General features: G+C 38.4%; 3 protein-coding genes across 4 annotated transcripts; 2 read left to right on the top strand and 1 right to left on the bottom strand.

Annotated features, from left to right (window-relative positions):
• Positions 1-522: 522 nt before the first annotated feature.
• On the top strand, positions 523-9,081 carry LOC101896805 (ubiquitin carboxyl-terminal hydrolase 7). Of its 2 annotated transcripts, none has more exons than XM_005178197.4 (5): positions 523-1,042; positions 1,595-1,762; positions 1,890-3,179; positions 4,315-5,730; positions 7,379-9,081. In XM_005178197.4, the coding sequence occupies exons 3-5, from the start codon at positions 1,992-1,994 to the stop codon at positions 8,126-8,128; spliced, it is 3,354 nt and encodes a 1,117-aa protein (XP_005178254.1). In that variant the 5' UTR covers positions 523-1,042; positions 1,595-1,762; positions 1,890-1,991; the 3' UTR covers positions 8,129-9,081. The 2 variants fall into 2 exon arrangements, with proteins under 2 accessions (XP_005178254.1, XP_011290372.1); XM_011292070.3 differs by having other exon boundaries at positions 1,581-1,762.
• Positions 9,082-11,331: 2,250 nt separating this feature from the next.
• On the bottom strand, positions 11,332-13,034 carry LOC101896623 (pleiotropic regulator 1). Its single transcript, XM_005178196.4, has 2 exons — positions 12,811-13,034; positions 11,332-12,712 (listed from the first exon to the last, which is right to left on the bottom strand). The coding sequence occupies exons 1-2, from the start codon at positions 12,921-12,923 to the stop codon at positions 11,410-11,412; spliced, it is 1,416 nt and encodes a 471-aa protein (XP_005178253.1). The 5' UTR covers positions 12,924-13,034; the 3' UTR covers positions 11,332-11,409.
• A 771-nt stretch (positions 13,035-13,805) lies between these two features.
• LOC101896443 (nucleolar GTP-binding protein 2) lies at positions 13,806-16,148 on the top strand. The gene is made up of 2 exons (XM_005178195.4): positions 13,806-14,125; positions 14,190-16,148. Exons 1-2 carry the CDS (start codon positions 13,916-13,918, stop codon positions 16,002-16,004), a joined length of 2,025 nt encoding a protein of 674 aa, XP_005178252.1. The 5' UTR covers positions 13,806-13,915; the 3' UTR covers positions 16,005-16,148.
• The last annotated feature ends 1,271 nt before the right edge of the window (positions 16,149-17,419 follow it).

Below are 17,419 nucleotides of genomic sequence, written 5' to 3'. Positions count from 1 at the left end.
TTGCTTCACAAAATTAATTACAAAATTACGCTTTGTTCATTACTTTTAAACTAAAATGAAGATGCCATTGCGAAAAAATGCAATGACTACCAGTTGTATATACAAAAAGCTTGTTATATCTCTGAAAAAATGCATTTGATTTAGAGAAAAATGTGAGCTTTATCCCTTTACTTTTTCTATAGTAAGAAATAACAAAACCGGAATACAAAGAAAATTCATAAAAACGGCCTATACCTGAATAAGGACTAAATGAACGCCACTATTACATAACCCGAATTGATATTTGGCAATTTTATTTGCTTTGTAGATGATGAAAAAAAACTCGTGCTGTCAAACTGTTCTGTTCTTATTTTTATACGAATTGCCCTGTATAAATGTGAGAGTCAAGTTCAAAAGTAAACTACAAAAATTGCCGCAAGTAAACTTGCTTAACCTAAATTAGTTAATACATTGATCGATTTTCCGCTTTATTCGCAATAAAAGCTCGATTAATCGATTTATATAAAGTCGACCTATATATCCCTACTGTCGTTGTTGTATTAAAGAGAGGAAAAGAGACATCATTGCGAAAAAAATGAAAATTTTAATTAAGAAATAAATATTGTAATTGTTAAAAATGTAAAGTATCTGTGAATGTCATAAGCTGGAGAAAAAATAGTCAAAATACGAGATAAAAAAACCATTTTATAGTTGATTTGGAAACGAAAATTTTACACTTTCGAAAGGGCAGTCGCTGCCGTTCCTGTCAATAATATAAGAATAAGCAGCCGCAGCAGCAGAAATACGAATAGAGGAGTCAATATTTTGAAACATATTTTAATAACTGCGTATTTGTGTGAAAGATATATAAATCATATTGAATACATCTTTAAAATCCATCATCGCAATTTTTTTATAAGTGAAGCCGTTTTGTTGTTCTCTCTTCTGCTGCATTTTTTGCTTTTGTCGGTTAAAGTCGGTATTTTTGTGTGTGTGCGTGACTTGTGAAAATATAAACGCCAAAAGAAAGATAACCAAAAGGGGAATTGTAAACTTTTGACAGGTAAGAATGTTAGCATAATCGTGTGTCCGTGTGTCCTAAACAGAAACGTACGACTTTTGTAAATTATAATTTATTTATATTGTGGAACAATGAGCGTATCTAGCTTGTAGTGAAAAAGCCGGAGTTTAAGAAACCTAAATAAGACGACATAAGTATGTCGATTAACGCTTTATGTGATATAAATCCCGCAAAAAATTGCTATTGGCGCTTGCCATCCGTGCAAATACAAGTTTTATGCTAGCGAGCAAATTCTGAAAGTTCGCACAAGAACACATTTTCATTTTCGTACATCATAATGGTGTAGATTGTAGGACTTGGACCAAATTCTATTTGTTATTGAAATTTAAACGCCGTTTAAAAAAAGGGATAATTTCTTTATCAATATTTGGATTTGTTTTTTATTTTTTGGTTATTCACATTGGTGTTTGGTGGATGCGTTGCGTGCGTGTATCATCTCCTGTGTTCTCTCTTTTGTCGCTGTTGCCATCACGAACGAACGACTCGACTATCAACACCAACATCACATCTTTTTCCAAAGTTGGCCGTCATCAGAAAACAACAAAAGAATTGCAATCAAAACAACGAGGTGGTGGTGAAGAAGGGAACGAAGATTCACTTATTCAGTCGCATTGAGTGATACAAGAAAAAACTGAAGGAAAAGAAAAAACAATTGTGGAAGGTCCAACAGAAAGGCGCCGTCATCGATACCAAAAAGAAAAGGTACTAGAAGTAAATGCAAATTTTTGTATATTTTGTAATGTTTGTTTAGAACCTAAAGTTTGGAGTGGGATCTCAATGCATAATTTTGTTTTTTATTGTCTCTCATTTGCGTCTCCAACAAACATAGAAACACACAAATTGTGACTAGAACGGCAGCTCTCTTGAAATCTGTCTGCCGCTATCGAAACGAGGCAACAAATCAAAACGTAAGACAGGATCTAAATTGAAAATGGACATAGAGCCTGATCAGTCAATGGAAGCAATGGATATACAAGAAATTGAATCTTTACCCGGTGCTGAATTGCATCAACAGCACCTTAATAAACTGCACTTGCCACCATCAGCCGGACAGCTGCCAAATGAAAATGGCAACGTTCCTCCGCAACAATTATTAGCTGATTCCGTCTCGCCCTATGCCAATGAGCAGGAAATGACAGCTGTTGAAGATGGTCCGAAGGAGGATGACTTCCGTTCCGAGGCCACCTTCTCATTCGTGGTGAAAGACATAACCCAACAAAAGACACAAATTCTGTCGCCTCCAGTGTACGTGCGCATGTTGCCTTGGAAAATAATGGTAATACCTAATGAACGTACATTAGGTTTCTTCCTCCAGTGTAATGGTGAAAATGAATCATCTTCGTGGTCGTGTAATGCCATAGCAGAATTGAGACTAAAGAGCCACAAGCCCGGTGCAAAGCCTTTTACACGCATGCGTATAAAGCATTTGTTCTTTGCTAAGGAAAACGACTACGGCTACTCAAACTTTATTACATGGCCGGAGCTCCAGGATCCCGAAAACTGTTACATTAATAATGGCGCCATTACTTTAGAAGTATTTGTTCATGCTGATGCGCCACACGGGGTCTTCTGGGATTCGAAGAAACACACTGGTTGTGTTGGCCTCAAAAATCAAGGTGCCACCTGTTACATGAACTCTCTTCTGCAGACTCTCTATTTCACCAATCAGTTACGTCGAGCAGTTTATAAGATTCCCACAGAAGCAGACGACAGTACTAAATCGGTGGGTCTTTCATTGCAACGGGTATTCCACGAGCTGCAATTTAGCGACAAACCGGTAGGAACCAAGAAACTTACCAAGTCCTTTGGTTGGGAAACGCTAGATTCATTTATGCAACACGATGTTCAAGAATTTCTACGTGTACTGTTGGATAAGCTGGAGTCAAAAATGAAAGGCACCAATTTGGAGGGCACCATTCCCGGTTTGTTCGAGGGTAAAATGTCATCGTATATCAAGTGTAAAAATGTCGACTATAATAGCACCCGCTATGAGACATTCTATGACATCCAGTTGAATATCAAAGACAAAGCCGATATTTATGAATCATTTCAAGATTATATAACACCTGAAACATTAGATGGTGATAATAAGTATGATGCCGGAGTTCATGGTTTGCAGGTGAGTAATGACTTGCTATCAGTTGTTTGTATGCTATATGCACTCCAAAAATATTGCTAAGAAAACATTAACTTCGCAAAAAAAAAAAAAAAATTGAACAAATTAAATTTACACCCATAGGAAAATAAATCCTTTTCGAGATGTAGGGTTTCAAACGAGAAGACCTTTTGGTTTATCATGAGAAGATCTTCTGATTTACTATGAGAAGACCTTCTGATCTTCTATGAGAAGATCTTTTGGTCTTCTATGAGAAGATCTTTTGGTCTTCTATGAGAAGACCTTCTGGTCTTCTATGAGAAGACCTTCTGGTCTTCTATGAGAAGACCTTCTGGTCTTCTATGAGAAGACCTTCTGGTCTTCTATGAGAAGACCTTCTGGTCTTCTATGAGAAGACCTTCTGGTCTTTTATGAGAGGACCTTCCGTTCTTCTGTGAGAAGACCTTCTGGTTTTCTGTGAGAAGACCTTCTGGTCTTCTGTGAGAAGACTTTCTGGTCTTCTGTGAGAAGGCTTTCTGGTCTTCTGTGAGAAGACCTTTTGGTCTTCTGTAAGAAGACCTTCTGATCTTCTATATGAAGATCTTCTGGTCTACTATGAGAAGACCTTCTGGTCTTCTATGAGAATATCTTCTGGTCTTCTATGAGAAGATCTTCTGGTGAACTATGAGAGGACCTTCTGATCTTCTGTGAGAAGACCTTCTAGTCTTCTATGATACATAAAAAAACCTCTTTTAACTTTGCTTACCAAACTCGATGACCGAAATAAAAATATATAGTAGGATTTTTCGGTAGATATTTTAAACTAAAATTTAATACATTTTAAAGAATCCGGCCCTTTATTTTCTCCTCTAGCGTATGTTCTATACTGCCTATGGAAACATTTTGAAAATGTTATTTCAATAATCGGTTTAGTGGCAGCAAAGTAGAAAGAGGAATTTTTGTAAATTTGGAGCTCTATATCTAGGGATGTAAGAGAATAAAAAAAACATACCTTCAATAAAAAGAGCTTTCCGCCAGCTGGATGTAAAATTAATTTATGTTGAATATTTTTAGTGATCTAATGGTATGACCATTTGATTCCATATCTACATGTTACTTTTTTAAGTATTCTAACCCCCAATATTTTCCGCATTTTTAGGAAGCCCAAAAAGGTGTTCAATTCACTTCATTCCCGCCTGTACTACATTTGCATTTAATGCGTTTCCAATATGATCCAGTCACTGATAGCTCTATAAAGTATAATGATCGCTTCCAATTTTACGAACAAATTAATCTAGATCGGTTCTTGGAGAAGGAGGGCGAAACCAAAGCTGAATATATTCTACATGCTGTCCTAGTACATTCGGGTGATAATCATGGTGGCCACTATGTTGTCTACATTAATCCCAAATGCGATGGTAAATGGTTAAAGTTTGACGACGATGTGGTCTGTACTTGTTGGAAGAATGAGGCAATCGACATGAATTATGGTGGCGTGGATGAAGAAATATCGTTCCATCCAAAATGCAGCAATGCCTACATGTTGGTATACATACGAAAATCGGAAATCGATCGTGTCCTCAGCGATATACCCGAACATGAGATTCCCAGTGAGCTAGTCGAACGTTTGGATTTGGAGAAACGCATTGAGATGGCCAAACGCAAAGAGCGCAGTGAGGCAAATTTGTATGTGTCCATACATGTTATACTGGAGGAGTACTTTGAAGCGCAACAGAAGCGACGCCTCTTCGATTTGGATAAGGTCCACCAGCGTTTGTTCAAAATGAGGCAGACTCAGACGATTGACGAGATGATGGATCAATTTGTAAAATCCTTCTGTGTACCTAAGGAACGAATGCGCGTCTGGATTATGTACGCCACACAGACACAGAAGTTCCTTTACTTTGATTTTCATCGTGAAGGTGGTCGCTGCATCGATCAGATAGCAAGTTTACAAAAACCATGGGTCATTTTCCTTGAATTGGCGTCACCCGATAAAGTGGGTTGTGCACTGCCGCCCTTCGATCCGAAAAAGGAAGTGTTAATTTTCTTCAAGTATTACGATGCTCGCAACAAACGACTCAATTATATTGGCTGCTCCCAACAGCCGTTGGGTAGATGTCTGGCCGAATTAGTGCCCGACGTTAACACTCACCTGGGTTTCGAGATTGACACTGAACTAAGCGTCTACGATGAATGCAATGACCGTAAAATAACGAATTTGAACGACTCATTGGAGAATATATTGTGTTTGAATCCGGATAATGCGGAACGTGGCAGTCTTCAGGGTTATATATTGATATTTGAAAAGGAACACATTGATCAGAAGCTTGAATTGCCAACTGTTATAGATTACTTTAGCGATTTAGTTTATCGAGTTGAAATCACATTCTGTGATAAGAGTAATCCCAATGAACCGGAAATTGTTTTGGAATTGTCCAATCGCTATAATTACGATCAAATGGCCCAAGCTGTTGCCGAACGGTTAAATACGGATCCCAATAAATTGCAGTTCTTCACCTGTACTGGTAGTTATAAGGATCAGCCGGGCACGGCAATACAGTATAATCAAAAGGTGAGTAGGAATATTTCAATTTTCGTTTATTTCATATAATGCGACGCAGATATATGTGTACAATCAATGAATATATACCCTAGCCAGAGTCATATAAAAGTATCATTAAAACTATCAAGCATAGGAAAAAGTATGGTCCAACTTTACTTGCTGTATGTATTTATGAATCAGACGGGGTGTATAGAAAGTTAGGTTTGTTTTGTAACAACTCTCCCCTCAGAGATCCACGAAGGTGTTAACGTGTCTTCGTGAACCGCACTTAATGTTTTTCTTTCTTTTTTGTCGTCGTCTTTAGCCACTTTAGTCTGCTGGCTGACTTGTTCAGTTCGGGGAATGAAAACAGATCATGCTGAATTTGCTCCCCCGTAAAACCAATGGCTCGCATCGAAGATAGTTGGAAAGTGGGAGGGTAATTGTTCGACCGTGTCAGTTTCCTCCGTATAATGACAGAACCTGCAATAAACGATGTCGTCATCACCCCACTTATCATGGTCCTTATGTTAGGTTAAAGAACGCGTAATTGCCTTAACTCCCGCTCCACTGGGAGGCCTGCTGGCCCATTGTGTTCATCCTGAATTTGAGGAAGACAACAAGAAAAGAGATGGGAGAAATGATATAAAAATGTAATAGCAAACCGCGACTAAGAATTCATCACCCTACAGTGACCTGTGATAATACCCACCACAAGTTTTAGGTCTGATTTTGCCATGGAGATGAGCGATCTTGTTCTCTTCTCGGAGATTATAGGTCAGATTTTATTGGGGACATTACATTCCATCCAATCTAACAATTAATGTTGGAATCTCCTGGAGTAGTGTTCGTGTATCGCACGAAAGAAGTTTCACAGGTTGATTTCAGTTGATTTGGATCCTCTTCTTGCTGTCTCATTACCTGAAATATTGTAATGTCTTGGAACCCAACAGAGCATGAGATGGCTTTTCTACATTCCAAAAACTGCCGTAGATTTAATGACGTGCCGTTAACTTCACTGTTTCTGTTTGCCAATAGATCTATGGCTTATTCTGCCTGGAATATTACAGTCGCTGCTAAGTGTGATTTCAGATTTACCATTATTATGTCCGTCCCATATTCCATCTTAGAAACGTCAATATAGACAGCTATACCACATAAGGGTGAATTGTTTCGGATCCAGACGTCCCTGTTAAGTATGTAGTCACTTTCACTCGAGCTAGGATGGTAGAGTGTCCAAAGGATTGAGTGAGCCATTATTTAAGTTCTCTTGATTCGTAGGGTACACATGATTGTGTTCTTCTACGTGAAGACGTAATGAACTTAAGCTATGTAGGGTATCTAGAGTGGCCTGGGATGTGCAGACTGAATGAGAATGTAGCGATGCGACTCTTTCAACATTTTCAATGCCTTGTATGTAGGATGATTTACCTTATCACTAAACTTGAGCTTAGAACGGGTGAACAATTGACTGACATATCCGGTTTAAAACCCCAATTTTTACCTATAGAGTTTTTGTAGAGAACCTTTACCTATAGAGTTCTTGTAGTACATAGACACGCTATCGGTAACAGTTTGTTTGATATGACTTGTTGTTGGTTTTAAAAACTTCTTTGGAGCAAAGCATAGCATTATCTGTTTGAATACCATATGATTTTTCTTCTTCTTATTTTTCCAGGGCTGTCTCAAAGATCTGTTAGCGTTGGCCTCTACCAAGCAAAGCAATCCCAAAAAGCTTTTCTATCAAAGACTGTCCCTGAGCATCCACGAACTTGACAATAAGAAGCAATTTAAATGCATTTGGGTTTCAAATGACCTCAAGGAAGAGAAAGAATTGGTTTTGTATCCCAACAAAAACGATGCAGTCCGAGGTTTATTAGATGAAGCGGCTAAAAAGATACAATTTTCGGAAAACAGCTCGAAGAAGTTGCGTTTGCTTAAGGTGAACAATCATAAAATCGTAATGGTTTTCAAAGAGGACACGCCCCTCGAATCTCTGCAGAAGGCCACTGAACCCATAACACCTCAGAGTACTCAAAAGACGTTCCGTATTGAAGAAGTGCCTCTTGAAGATTTGCAACTGGCTGAAAATGAAATGCTCATACCAGTTGCCCACTATAGCAAGGAGATCTTTAGCGTTTTTGGTGTGCCATTCCTAATTAAGGCGCGGCAAGGTGAGCCCTATGGCGCTCTGAAGCAGCGTATACAAAAACGATTGAATGTCCCCGACAAGGAATGGGAGAATTACAAGTTTGCCATTGTTGGGGGCAGTACGCCAGATGTTAATGACAATACACCTGTTGATTTGTCTGTGTATCGATCATGGAATGGAAATACGACGCCCTACTTTGGCCTGGATCACATTAACAAGTCGCGCAAGCGAACATCGTTGAACTTTTCCGAAAAGGCCATTAAGATTTATAATTAAATTAAAAATAGTAACACAAATACACTTAGAGATCACATATACAAACACACACACACGTACACACCCACATACACTATTATTACAAAACTAAAAGAACAGTAATGTGTGAGAGAAATAAGAAAATCAAGAAGAAAAAAATCAAAGATATGCATGAAACACGAGAAGAAATGAACTCCAAGAGCCTAAAGATGCACTAAGTGTAGCCCACGTTGCACCAAGTGTTGTCCAGCATTCTTATAAAAACAAAAACATAACATCATCAAAAACAACTCTGTAAGGACACCACAACATTATCAATGTATTTGGAATATAAGATATATAGATATGAAACCATTTGTTTTTCATGGTTTAAAAAAAATACGTTACGATACCACAAAAACCAGCCAGCCAATCAATCAACCAATCAGCAAACCATACCCTTCTTGAATGATGCAAATATTTCGATGAGCCCTATTATGCTAAAAGTTGGTATATTTATAAATACATACATATAGCCAACATCATCCGTATTCGGAAATGCAATTCAGACCCGGAAACGTCTGACCTTTCAAATATTGCCATGAAAAATATGAAACAAATAACTACTTGGTAAAACCCCCCTCAAGAAATAGCCGGACAGACGTAAAATCACCACATCATCAAGCAACAACAGATGTCATAACAGCAGACGAGACCGAAAACGAACAGCAGCAGCAGGAGTAACGGCCTGCAGCCGCAGAACAACATCCACGAAAACATCAAATGATACATAACACTTCTAATGAGAAAACTAAGCGTTTGTTATTTATGTTTATTATTAAAAACAAAAAAAGAAAAAAATATATATTATAAATATGAAAAATTTGCAAAACAAAACTATAAAATTTAAAACTCTGTCAACTGTAGTTAAGATATGCTTCTCCAGCAAAAAAGAAATAACAAAAATTAACCTAAAAATTATAAATAACTCAAAACTACGTTTTATATACTGATCTTACTATATAGGTGTGGAAGAGACAACAAACGGCCTGTGGTAAGTTTGATTACTTTGAAGGGAATTTGGGTATGGCGTATCTGCAGACAAGGTAGGTTCTTTTAATTAAAAATGTATATTTTTTCGAATACGTTTGTTTTAAATTTAACAATCTTTATTCAAATCATGAATAATCTCACGATTTTTTCCGTGCGGAAAATATTAGCAAAAAATTTTCAAAATGATTCCTTCGAAATGGAAAACATAAATATATATTCCTTTATAAACCTAGCATTTGCATTTACACTTTTCACTGTAGTTTCGGAAATAAAAATGTTAAAAAAGCATGGTACAATACGATTGTACCTTATTACGAAGTGGAAAAAAGAAGAGTAGTTATACGTGATTTCCCTGATTATGTTTTTGCCAAACAGTGCTGATATACTTTCCTTTCGGAAGCATAGACTTTTTTTATAAATATAACGGAATTATCTATACAAGATTTTTCTTATCCTAATACTTTTGTCTTAGCAGTTCCGGTTACGCAATAAATGGTTACAAAAACATCAGATGAAGCCAAAATAATACAGGAAAATCACAGATGAATTTTTAATAAAGTTAGTATTAATTTCGAATAATTTTAATAAATGCTTAGTCAATTTTTTATAAAAGCGTGTGCTCCTCCGGCTTTGTGCACGCAGAGTTGCCTATGTCCTCCTCTTCATTATACCCTCAGCCATATGGCTAGTAAGGGTATATGTCATTTGATACGACCAAAACGTGCCTCATCGAAATAACGGGTTTAGACCCTAGGTCTTTTTGGACCAAATCCGTTTCAGGACATTTGAAGTCGATCTAGCGATGTCTGGCCGGCTGTTGCGCACAATAACTCTCGAAGGGAGTATCCGATTTGATCCAAACTTGGTACATCATAATATTGAGTTCAAACTTAGATCGAGTTCGGAGATGGGCAATATCGGTCCAGTCCTTCTGGTACCTCCTCCACAAAATGTCAACATTTTTAAAGAAAATAAGTTACAGTACAGAAATAGAAAGGACAATCCGATTTTACTCCAACTTTGCAAATCCTTATATTTGCATAAGTGCTAGGTCAGGTGCGAAAATGGGTCCATAAAGGATCAAAATTTTGAAATCAAATTACACACATCACAACATTTTTATTATCCCAAGGTCTGGTGTGAAGATCGAATATATCGGTCCACTTATTCTGGTACCTCCCCAACAATGGGTCGAAATTTTGAATGTTCATGAAGCTCATAAAACACAAACCTATCATCCAATTCAATTAAGAATTGGCACATCTCAATATTTCCATCAACACAAGGTCTGTTATAAATATGGTATAGATCGGATCATTCCTTCTGGCATCTCCCCCCCCCCCAATTTTGAATTTGAATTTTTGAATTGATCAAAGAAAGCGAAATAAGCATCTAACTCTCTTCAAATTTCACACATCCAAATATTTTTGCTAACGCAAGCCTAAAATGCACTGATTCCGAGGAATCCTAATCCGAAAATATCCAAAAGTGTAGAAGAGGGGGGACGTGCTCTCTCAAATGGTAATACACATGTCTATACTTTTATAATCTGGAGGATTTTCCCCGTAATTATTGAAAATTTTGAATTTTGTCGCACAGTATTAACGAAGAACAAGTAAAAAAGCAGCTAATTAGAAAAAAACCGCACTGGTTTTAGGTGCATCGAATTTTCAATATACTTGCAGGTTTTTTGGGCACCACAGGGCGCAATTTTTCTAGTTTACATACGTCTGCAACATTTCTCTGATTTTCAAAGTAAATCAGTCGAAATTATGAAACTGGCACAAAATCCGCACTGGTTTTAGGTGCATCGAATTTTCAATGTATATTTGCATTTTTTCTGGGCACCACAGGGCACAATTTTTATAGTTTACATACGTCTGCAACATTTCTCTGATTTTCAAAGTAATGTCGCAATATTTCCCTGCCTTGTTCATTATCATATTCGTCTCCCAAAAATATTACAGTTGATCTAAAAAATTAAAGCCGACAATTCTTGCAAGAATTCTGTAGCATAGCAAAATATCATATAAATGATGACAAGTTGTTTGTTAATTTTGTATAATTCTGACAGGAAGCGGGCAGTAGTTTTGCGAAACAGTTCAACCTCCTTATTGTACCATTGTATAACCCACAATTTAGATTGCCGATTCAAAATATGACTGTGACCAATCATTTTCATGACGGGATCATTTTATCTTTTGAATATGACTATATTTAAGTATTACAATTTAAACATCTATTATAAAAATACAAATATAGATACTAAATTAAAATTTGCGACGTTTTAAAATTTCCGGCCTCCAGTTAACAGGATGTGATTCTTCTGTTGCCTCGTCATCTTCTTTGTAAATTTTAATTGTTTTATCGGCCTCGGCGGTAATCAGACGTGAACCAGACTGATCGAAGCACATAGCAAAAATGCCAGCTTCACTGTCCATTGATCCTGGTTGAACCGGTGCTTGGAAACGTTGGAAATTGTAACCCGTACGCCAATCCCAAAAGAACATTGTACCATTGTCACCACCCGACACTAGGACACCGTCTGGATTAACAGCCATACAATTGACGATGGCATTGTGACCAGAGATATTTTGTACAAAATTGCCCTCTGGACATCGCCACTGCTTTATGTTATCCGGAGATGCCGAAGCAAACATATAAAGTTTCGGGTGTAGAACGAGACTACGAACAGATTTTTTGTGATTTGTAAGTGTACACACACTCTTGCCCGCAGCCAAATCCCATAAACGTATTGTGGAGTCGTGGGAACCTGTGATAATTTGTGGATTACTGGCCTGGGCCACAACACTGGCCACAGTGTTTGTGTGTCCGGTTAGTGTATGAATGTTGGCCTTTGTCCGCATGTCCCATATGCGGGCGGTCGAATCACGTCCCGATGTCGCCAATATGTCAATAGTTGGATGTAGAGCCAAAGAGTATACTGCAGACAAATGTCCGTGATAGTGTCGTATAACTTTATTGTATTCCAAATCCCAACATTTAACCTGACGATCTTCGCCACAACTGAACAAGTACGGATGTTTGGCGCTTACCGCTAAACCACGTACCGTACTCACATGACCGGTGAGTGACAGTTTTAATTTACCGCTTGCCAAGTCCCAGATTTTAATAACACGATCACCGGCACCAGTGGCAAACCATTCATTTCCGGGTTCAACAGCAATACAACGTACCCAACCCAAATGACCAGATATAACTCGTGACAATTTCCAAGGCGCATGCCATGAAGGTTTGGGTATTGTGGGCGCTTTTTTGGGTATTAATTGAACATTATTAGCTCCTCCAGAGGAACGCATACCAGGCGCAGATACCAAGGAATTACTAACTGGACTTTCGGTGGGTTTATTGGCGGCATCGATTGAAGCCAGTTGGCCATCTCTGTTGTTTGAAGATCCATCTGTAATTGCTAAAAGCGGTTCTGGTGCTTGAATTGCTCCCGCGCTGGATCCAATGCCATTTGCAAGTTTCTTTGCTTGTTCCGCCTTGGCCACTCGATCAAATACCAATTTGTAGCTATCACGAGCTTTTATAGATTTTCTCTTCGCTTCCCTGGAAAGAATAAAGGATTATATTATTATTTTTTAAATTAAATAGAAATACAAATCGTATTCCACAGAGATGCGTTGTAAACGTTTCTTAGTACTTACAGTTTTTCATCAATTTCTGGTAGGTTGCCCTGATTGGAGACAAACATATCATGGGTGCGTTTCAAGGAGCGAAAAATAAGAGTATGGACACTGTGTCTCTGTACTTCCTCCATCCTGATATCCCAAATAAAGCAGCTAGGAAAAATAAAATGCGGCACTGTTTGGCCCCCTTATCGAAATGTGTTGGCGTCGTTCAGTAGCGAGGATTTAAATTGAACTATTCACCGTGAGGAATTAACCGAACTAGTTCATAATAATACCGGCTCAAACAGCTGCACTCAGTCTACATAGACCTAGATCTGTTCCTTTACGTGAATCTTCAAGGTTTGTCAATTTGTACTCCAATTGTCATGGTAAAAGAATATAGGAAGACGCATCGACACAGCTGCCGGGACAATGAACTGTTGAACCAATTTTGAAATGGAAAATGTTGAATGAAAAATTATCTAAATTTGTAAAAATTGTTGAATACCCCGAATTACAATAAACTCCGAATGACGTCGTATAAGAAGAGATATTAAAATCTACTTATATTTGAAAAAAAAAAATAAAATTTTTTTGACATATCAATGTTTGGACCGATTTTCACCAATTTCAATAGGGTTCATTCTTGGGTCACACAACTAATTTGTAGAAAATTTCATTTTAATGGGACAGAAAACGTAGTTTCTACTTTCGTATTTCCTTTATTAATATTTTCAATTGAGATTTCTTTCCATCACATTTTTTTCATTTCACATTTTCATAAAACGAGGCCCAGGGGCTGAATTCTTGTTCTATGAAAATATGAAATAAAAAATATTTCCTTTATAATATTTTCCATTTGGCATTTCTTTTCTCTATAAAAGTTTTAATTTCACATTTTCATAGAACACGAATTGAGGCCCAGGTCATGAGTATCGTGAGTACCCCTAATGTGCTCATAACACTTTATCGTAAACCGATTACTATGAACTAGTTATCGAAATATTGACATCACTAGACCATGCTATTTTTGTTCTTTTCGCTTTTGACACTTCGAACGGCATGTTTACATAGTTTGGTCTGCCACGAGTGAAATTTTCAAAAAAACTACATTATTTTTTATTAAAAACCCCGTGCAAACATGCCGAAAGTTCGAAGCACAACGGGGGCTCCCCGTAAACAGGGGTTCAACAAGTCCAACCACTCCATGAACCCCGAAAGACCCAAAGCTGGCCTTAAAGGAGTAGCCAATCCAAGAACAAAGGGTACCATCAAACGTTTGCAAATGTACAGGAACTTCAAAGCCAAGAGAGATCGTAATGGCAAAATTTTAACCCCCGCTCCTTTCCAGGTATTGCGAAAATAAAAATTATTCAATTTACGATAAGAAATAATCTATTGCGTTTTATTTACAGGGTCGCCTGCCGTCCGGCACCATGGCCAGAGTTGAGCCAACACCAAAATGGTTCAGTAATTCACGTGTCATATCCCAATCGGCCCTGCAGAAATTCCAGGATGAAATTGGAAAGGCTGTCAAAGATCCATATCAAGTTATTATGAAGCCTAGCCAATTGCCCATAACTCTGCTCAACGAAACGGCCAAGCATCAAAGAGTACATTTACTGGAAACGGAAAGTTTTGAAAGTGTCTTTGGACCAAAGAAACAAAGGAAACGTGTAAATATCAAGGTTCGAGATCTTGAGGATTTGAGCCGTAAAGTTGAGGAGCAAGCCGAAGAGTATGACGCCGAAAAGGATGTTGACTTGGTGCGCGAGGATACCGGTGTAAAAGATGCCCAACGTGATTGGGTATTTGCTGCTGGCCAAAGTAAACGTATTTGGAATGAATTACACAAAGTGGTGGACGCATCAGATGTACTTTTACAGGTGCTAGATGCCAGAGACCCCATGGGCACACGTTCCAAATACATTGAGGAGTTTTTGCGTAAAGAAAAACCACACAAACATTTGTTCTTTATACTGAACAAAGTGGATTTGGTGCCTGTATGGGTAACGCAACGTTGGGTGGCCATACTGAGTGCTGAGTATCCCACAATTGCCTTTCACGCTTCACTGCAACATCCCTTCGGTAAGGGTGCACTCATCAATTTGTTCCGTCAATTGGGTAAATTACATATTGACAAGAAACAAATCAGTGTTGGCTTCATTGGCTATCCCAACGTGGGCAAGTCGTCGGTTATCAATGCCTTGAGATCAAAGAAAGTGTGCAAAGTTGCTCCTATTGCTGGCGAAACCAAAGTTTGGCAATACATTACACTGATGAAACGCATATTTTTGATCGATTGTCCCGGTGTTGTTTATCCCTCGGCTGAGACGGATACGGAGAAGGTTCTCAAAGGTGTGGTACGTGTTGAGTTGGTAACAAATCCAGAAGATTATGTGGAAACGGTATTGAAACGCATACGTCCTGAATATATTACAAAAACGTATAAAATTGAAAGATGGACATCGCATTTGGACTTTTTGGAGCAACTGGCAAAGAAAACGGGAAAATTGTTGAAGGGCGGCGAGCCTGATATAACAGTTACGGCACGAATGATACTCAACGACTTCCAGAGAGGAAAGTTGCCATTCTACATTGCTCCCGAGGGCTTTGAAATACCAAAATCCCATGTTTCAGAGGGTGTGGAAAAACAGAATGTCGAAGAGTCAGATGACAAAGGTGACGAAAAGTCCGAAACAGCCACTGTTGTAAGCGAGTCCGTGAAAAAGGCTAAAGAATTCAAACAGCTTCAAGATTTCCGAAAAATCAAGGTGGCTGTGGACTTTGTTGAAGATGATATTAAAGAACTGGATAAAATCGATTTGGAATTATTGGAACAACAGAAGGCAGAAAGAGCGGCACGCAAGAAGGCACGTCTCCTCAACCCGGCCGAAGATGAGGAAGAGTCTAGTGATGGAGCTAGTGATTTCTATTCCGAAGATGAATACGACGAAGATCTAAAGAAGGTTGTTCACAAGAAGGCAGCACCGAAGAGAACGAAAAATGTTGCAATTACATCGTCGGGTAAATTTAGAGTACGTGAAGAGGTAGACGATTCTGGCAGTGACTCAGACAGTCCATCAGCGCCACCGGCCAAAAAGAAGTTGACGGCAAAACAAAAGCGTACCTTGGAAAGGCAAGAGAAACGCAAAAAAGTGGGTAGTAATTTCTATGAGGTTACGAATGTTAAAAATCGCAATCGCAACAAGAAATCGAAGTCGAGCTAAATTGCGATACCACACACCACCTTTTATTTACAACATATTGTATCCTTGTATTTTCATTGGTTATATTTCTACTACATTTTCTTTTAAACTTCTGTTAGTTATAAGGCCAGCGTAACAAATAAATAATGATTTATATTGTTATAATTAACACTGTGTATTCTGTTTGGTATTAGGTTTGGTGTTCTTCAACGTTCATTGGGCAAATTAAGAAAAATTTAAGCACTAACGCAATCACGTTTTTCAATAAGGGCTTTCTTGCAGTCCAGAGTGGCTCTCGATTTACAGGCACTTGACTTTATAACTGTAACGGCCGCCTTACTATCGACATATACTCACTGGTCTCGTTCTTCTATTGCATGGTTCTTTTACCGTCTCGGATGACTTCTTCACTGCAAGAATCTGCGCCTGAAAAACACTTCAATTGCTATCGAGCTTATATGAACGTTTAATCATTGGGTTAGGGCTGAATGCGACAGCACTGGTGCCTTATTTCATCTTGGGGCCGTCTGTATAGAAAGTCAGACCGTCCAAAGGAGGTTCAACATCATGTAATTAAAGTCGAAGAAGGTGGACATTCAATCACTAATTGTATTACCTTCACCTAGAATATCCCGAGTTATTGGTATGACTAGGATTCGTGCATGACCAAAACGTGAAGACTACCATCCTCCAGCTTCCCTTGGTCCCAGAGCACTTCTTGCTGCTTAAAATTGAGCCAGAATATACAATGGCTGGAAATTTAGCAGCACACTCAATGCAGATCTGGGAGTGCTCTCGACAACTCCTGATATCAGTAAGGACGCGGCTCTGCACTGTGTTTAATTTTGACATGAGCGTTCTGGATTCAATCGTATGCCACCATATAAGTCAGAAGTTCCAACATGTACGCTCTTCGATGTTCTTATTCGAGTTTAAACGCTGGTCCAAGATCGAACACAGGTATTTGGCACACGAAAAATGTTTCAGTGCTCCTCCATTCAGTATTGGATGTGAAAAATTATATGCTTTGTGAATAGCCAAGTTTTTTTGCAGGATTGACGCCCAGACCATTATCAAGGGCCCAACATTTCATTGATCACTAAAAGCCATAGCAGAGGTGACAGAACTCCTCCCTGCGGCGTCCCTCTGCTGACAGTTCCCTAATGGGACCCTCTCCTAAGCTCGAATGAAGTATCCTACTTTTTAGCATTCTATCAATCCATTTAATCAGAATAGAGGAAATACCAGACGCATAGAGAGCTTTTTGGATCGAACTCAGATTCACATTGTTAACAACTCCCACTTTTTCGAGAAAAATCGACAAAGTAAAATAAGATCGTTTAAATTAAACAACGACTGCAGCTTTTTTTCAGGCAGAAATCTTTGCTATCAGGAAAGCCGTTGAGCTGTTGGAAAACTGAATCAATGAACTGAAC

The sequence above is a fragment of the Musca domestica genome, unplaced genomic scaffold (assembly GCF_030504385.1).
Source record: "Musca domestica strain aabys unplaced genomic scaffold, Musca_domestica.polishedcontigs.V.1.1 22, whole genome shotgun sequence".
NCBI lineage: Eukaryota > Metazoa > Arthropoda > Insecta > Diptera > Muscidae > Musca > Musca domestica.
The sequence above is the reverse complement of the archived record's forward strand: the minus strand, read 5'-3'. Positions and strand labels throughout refer to the sequence as shown.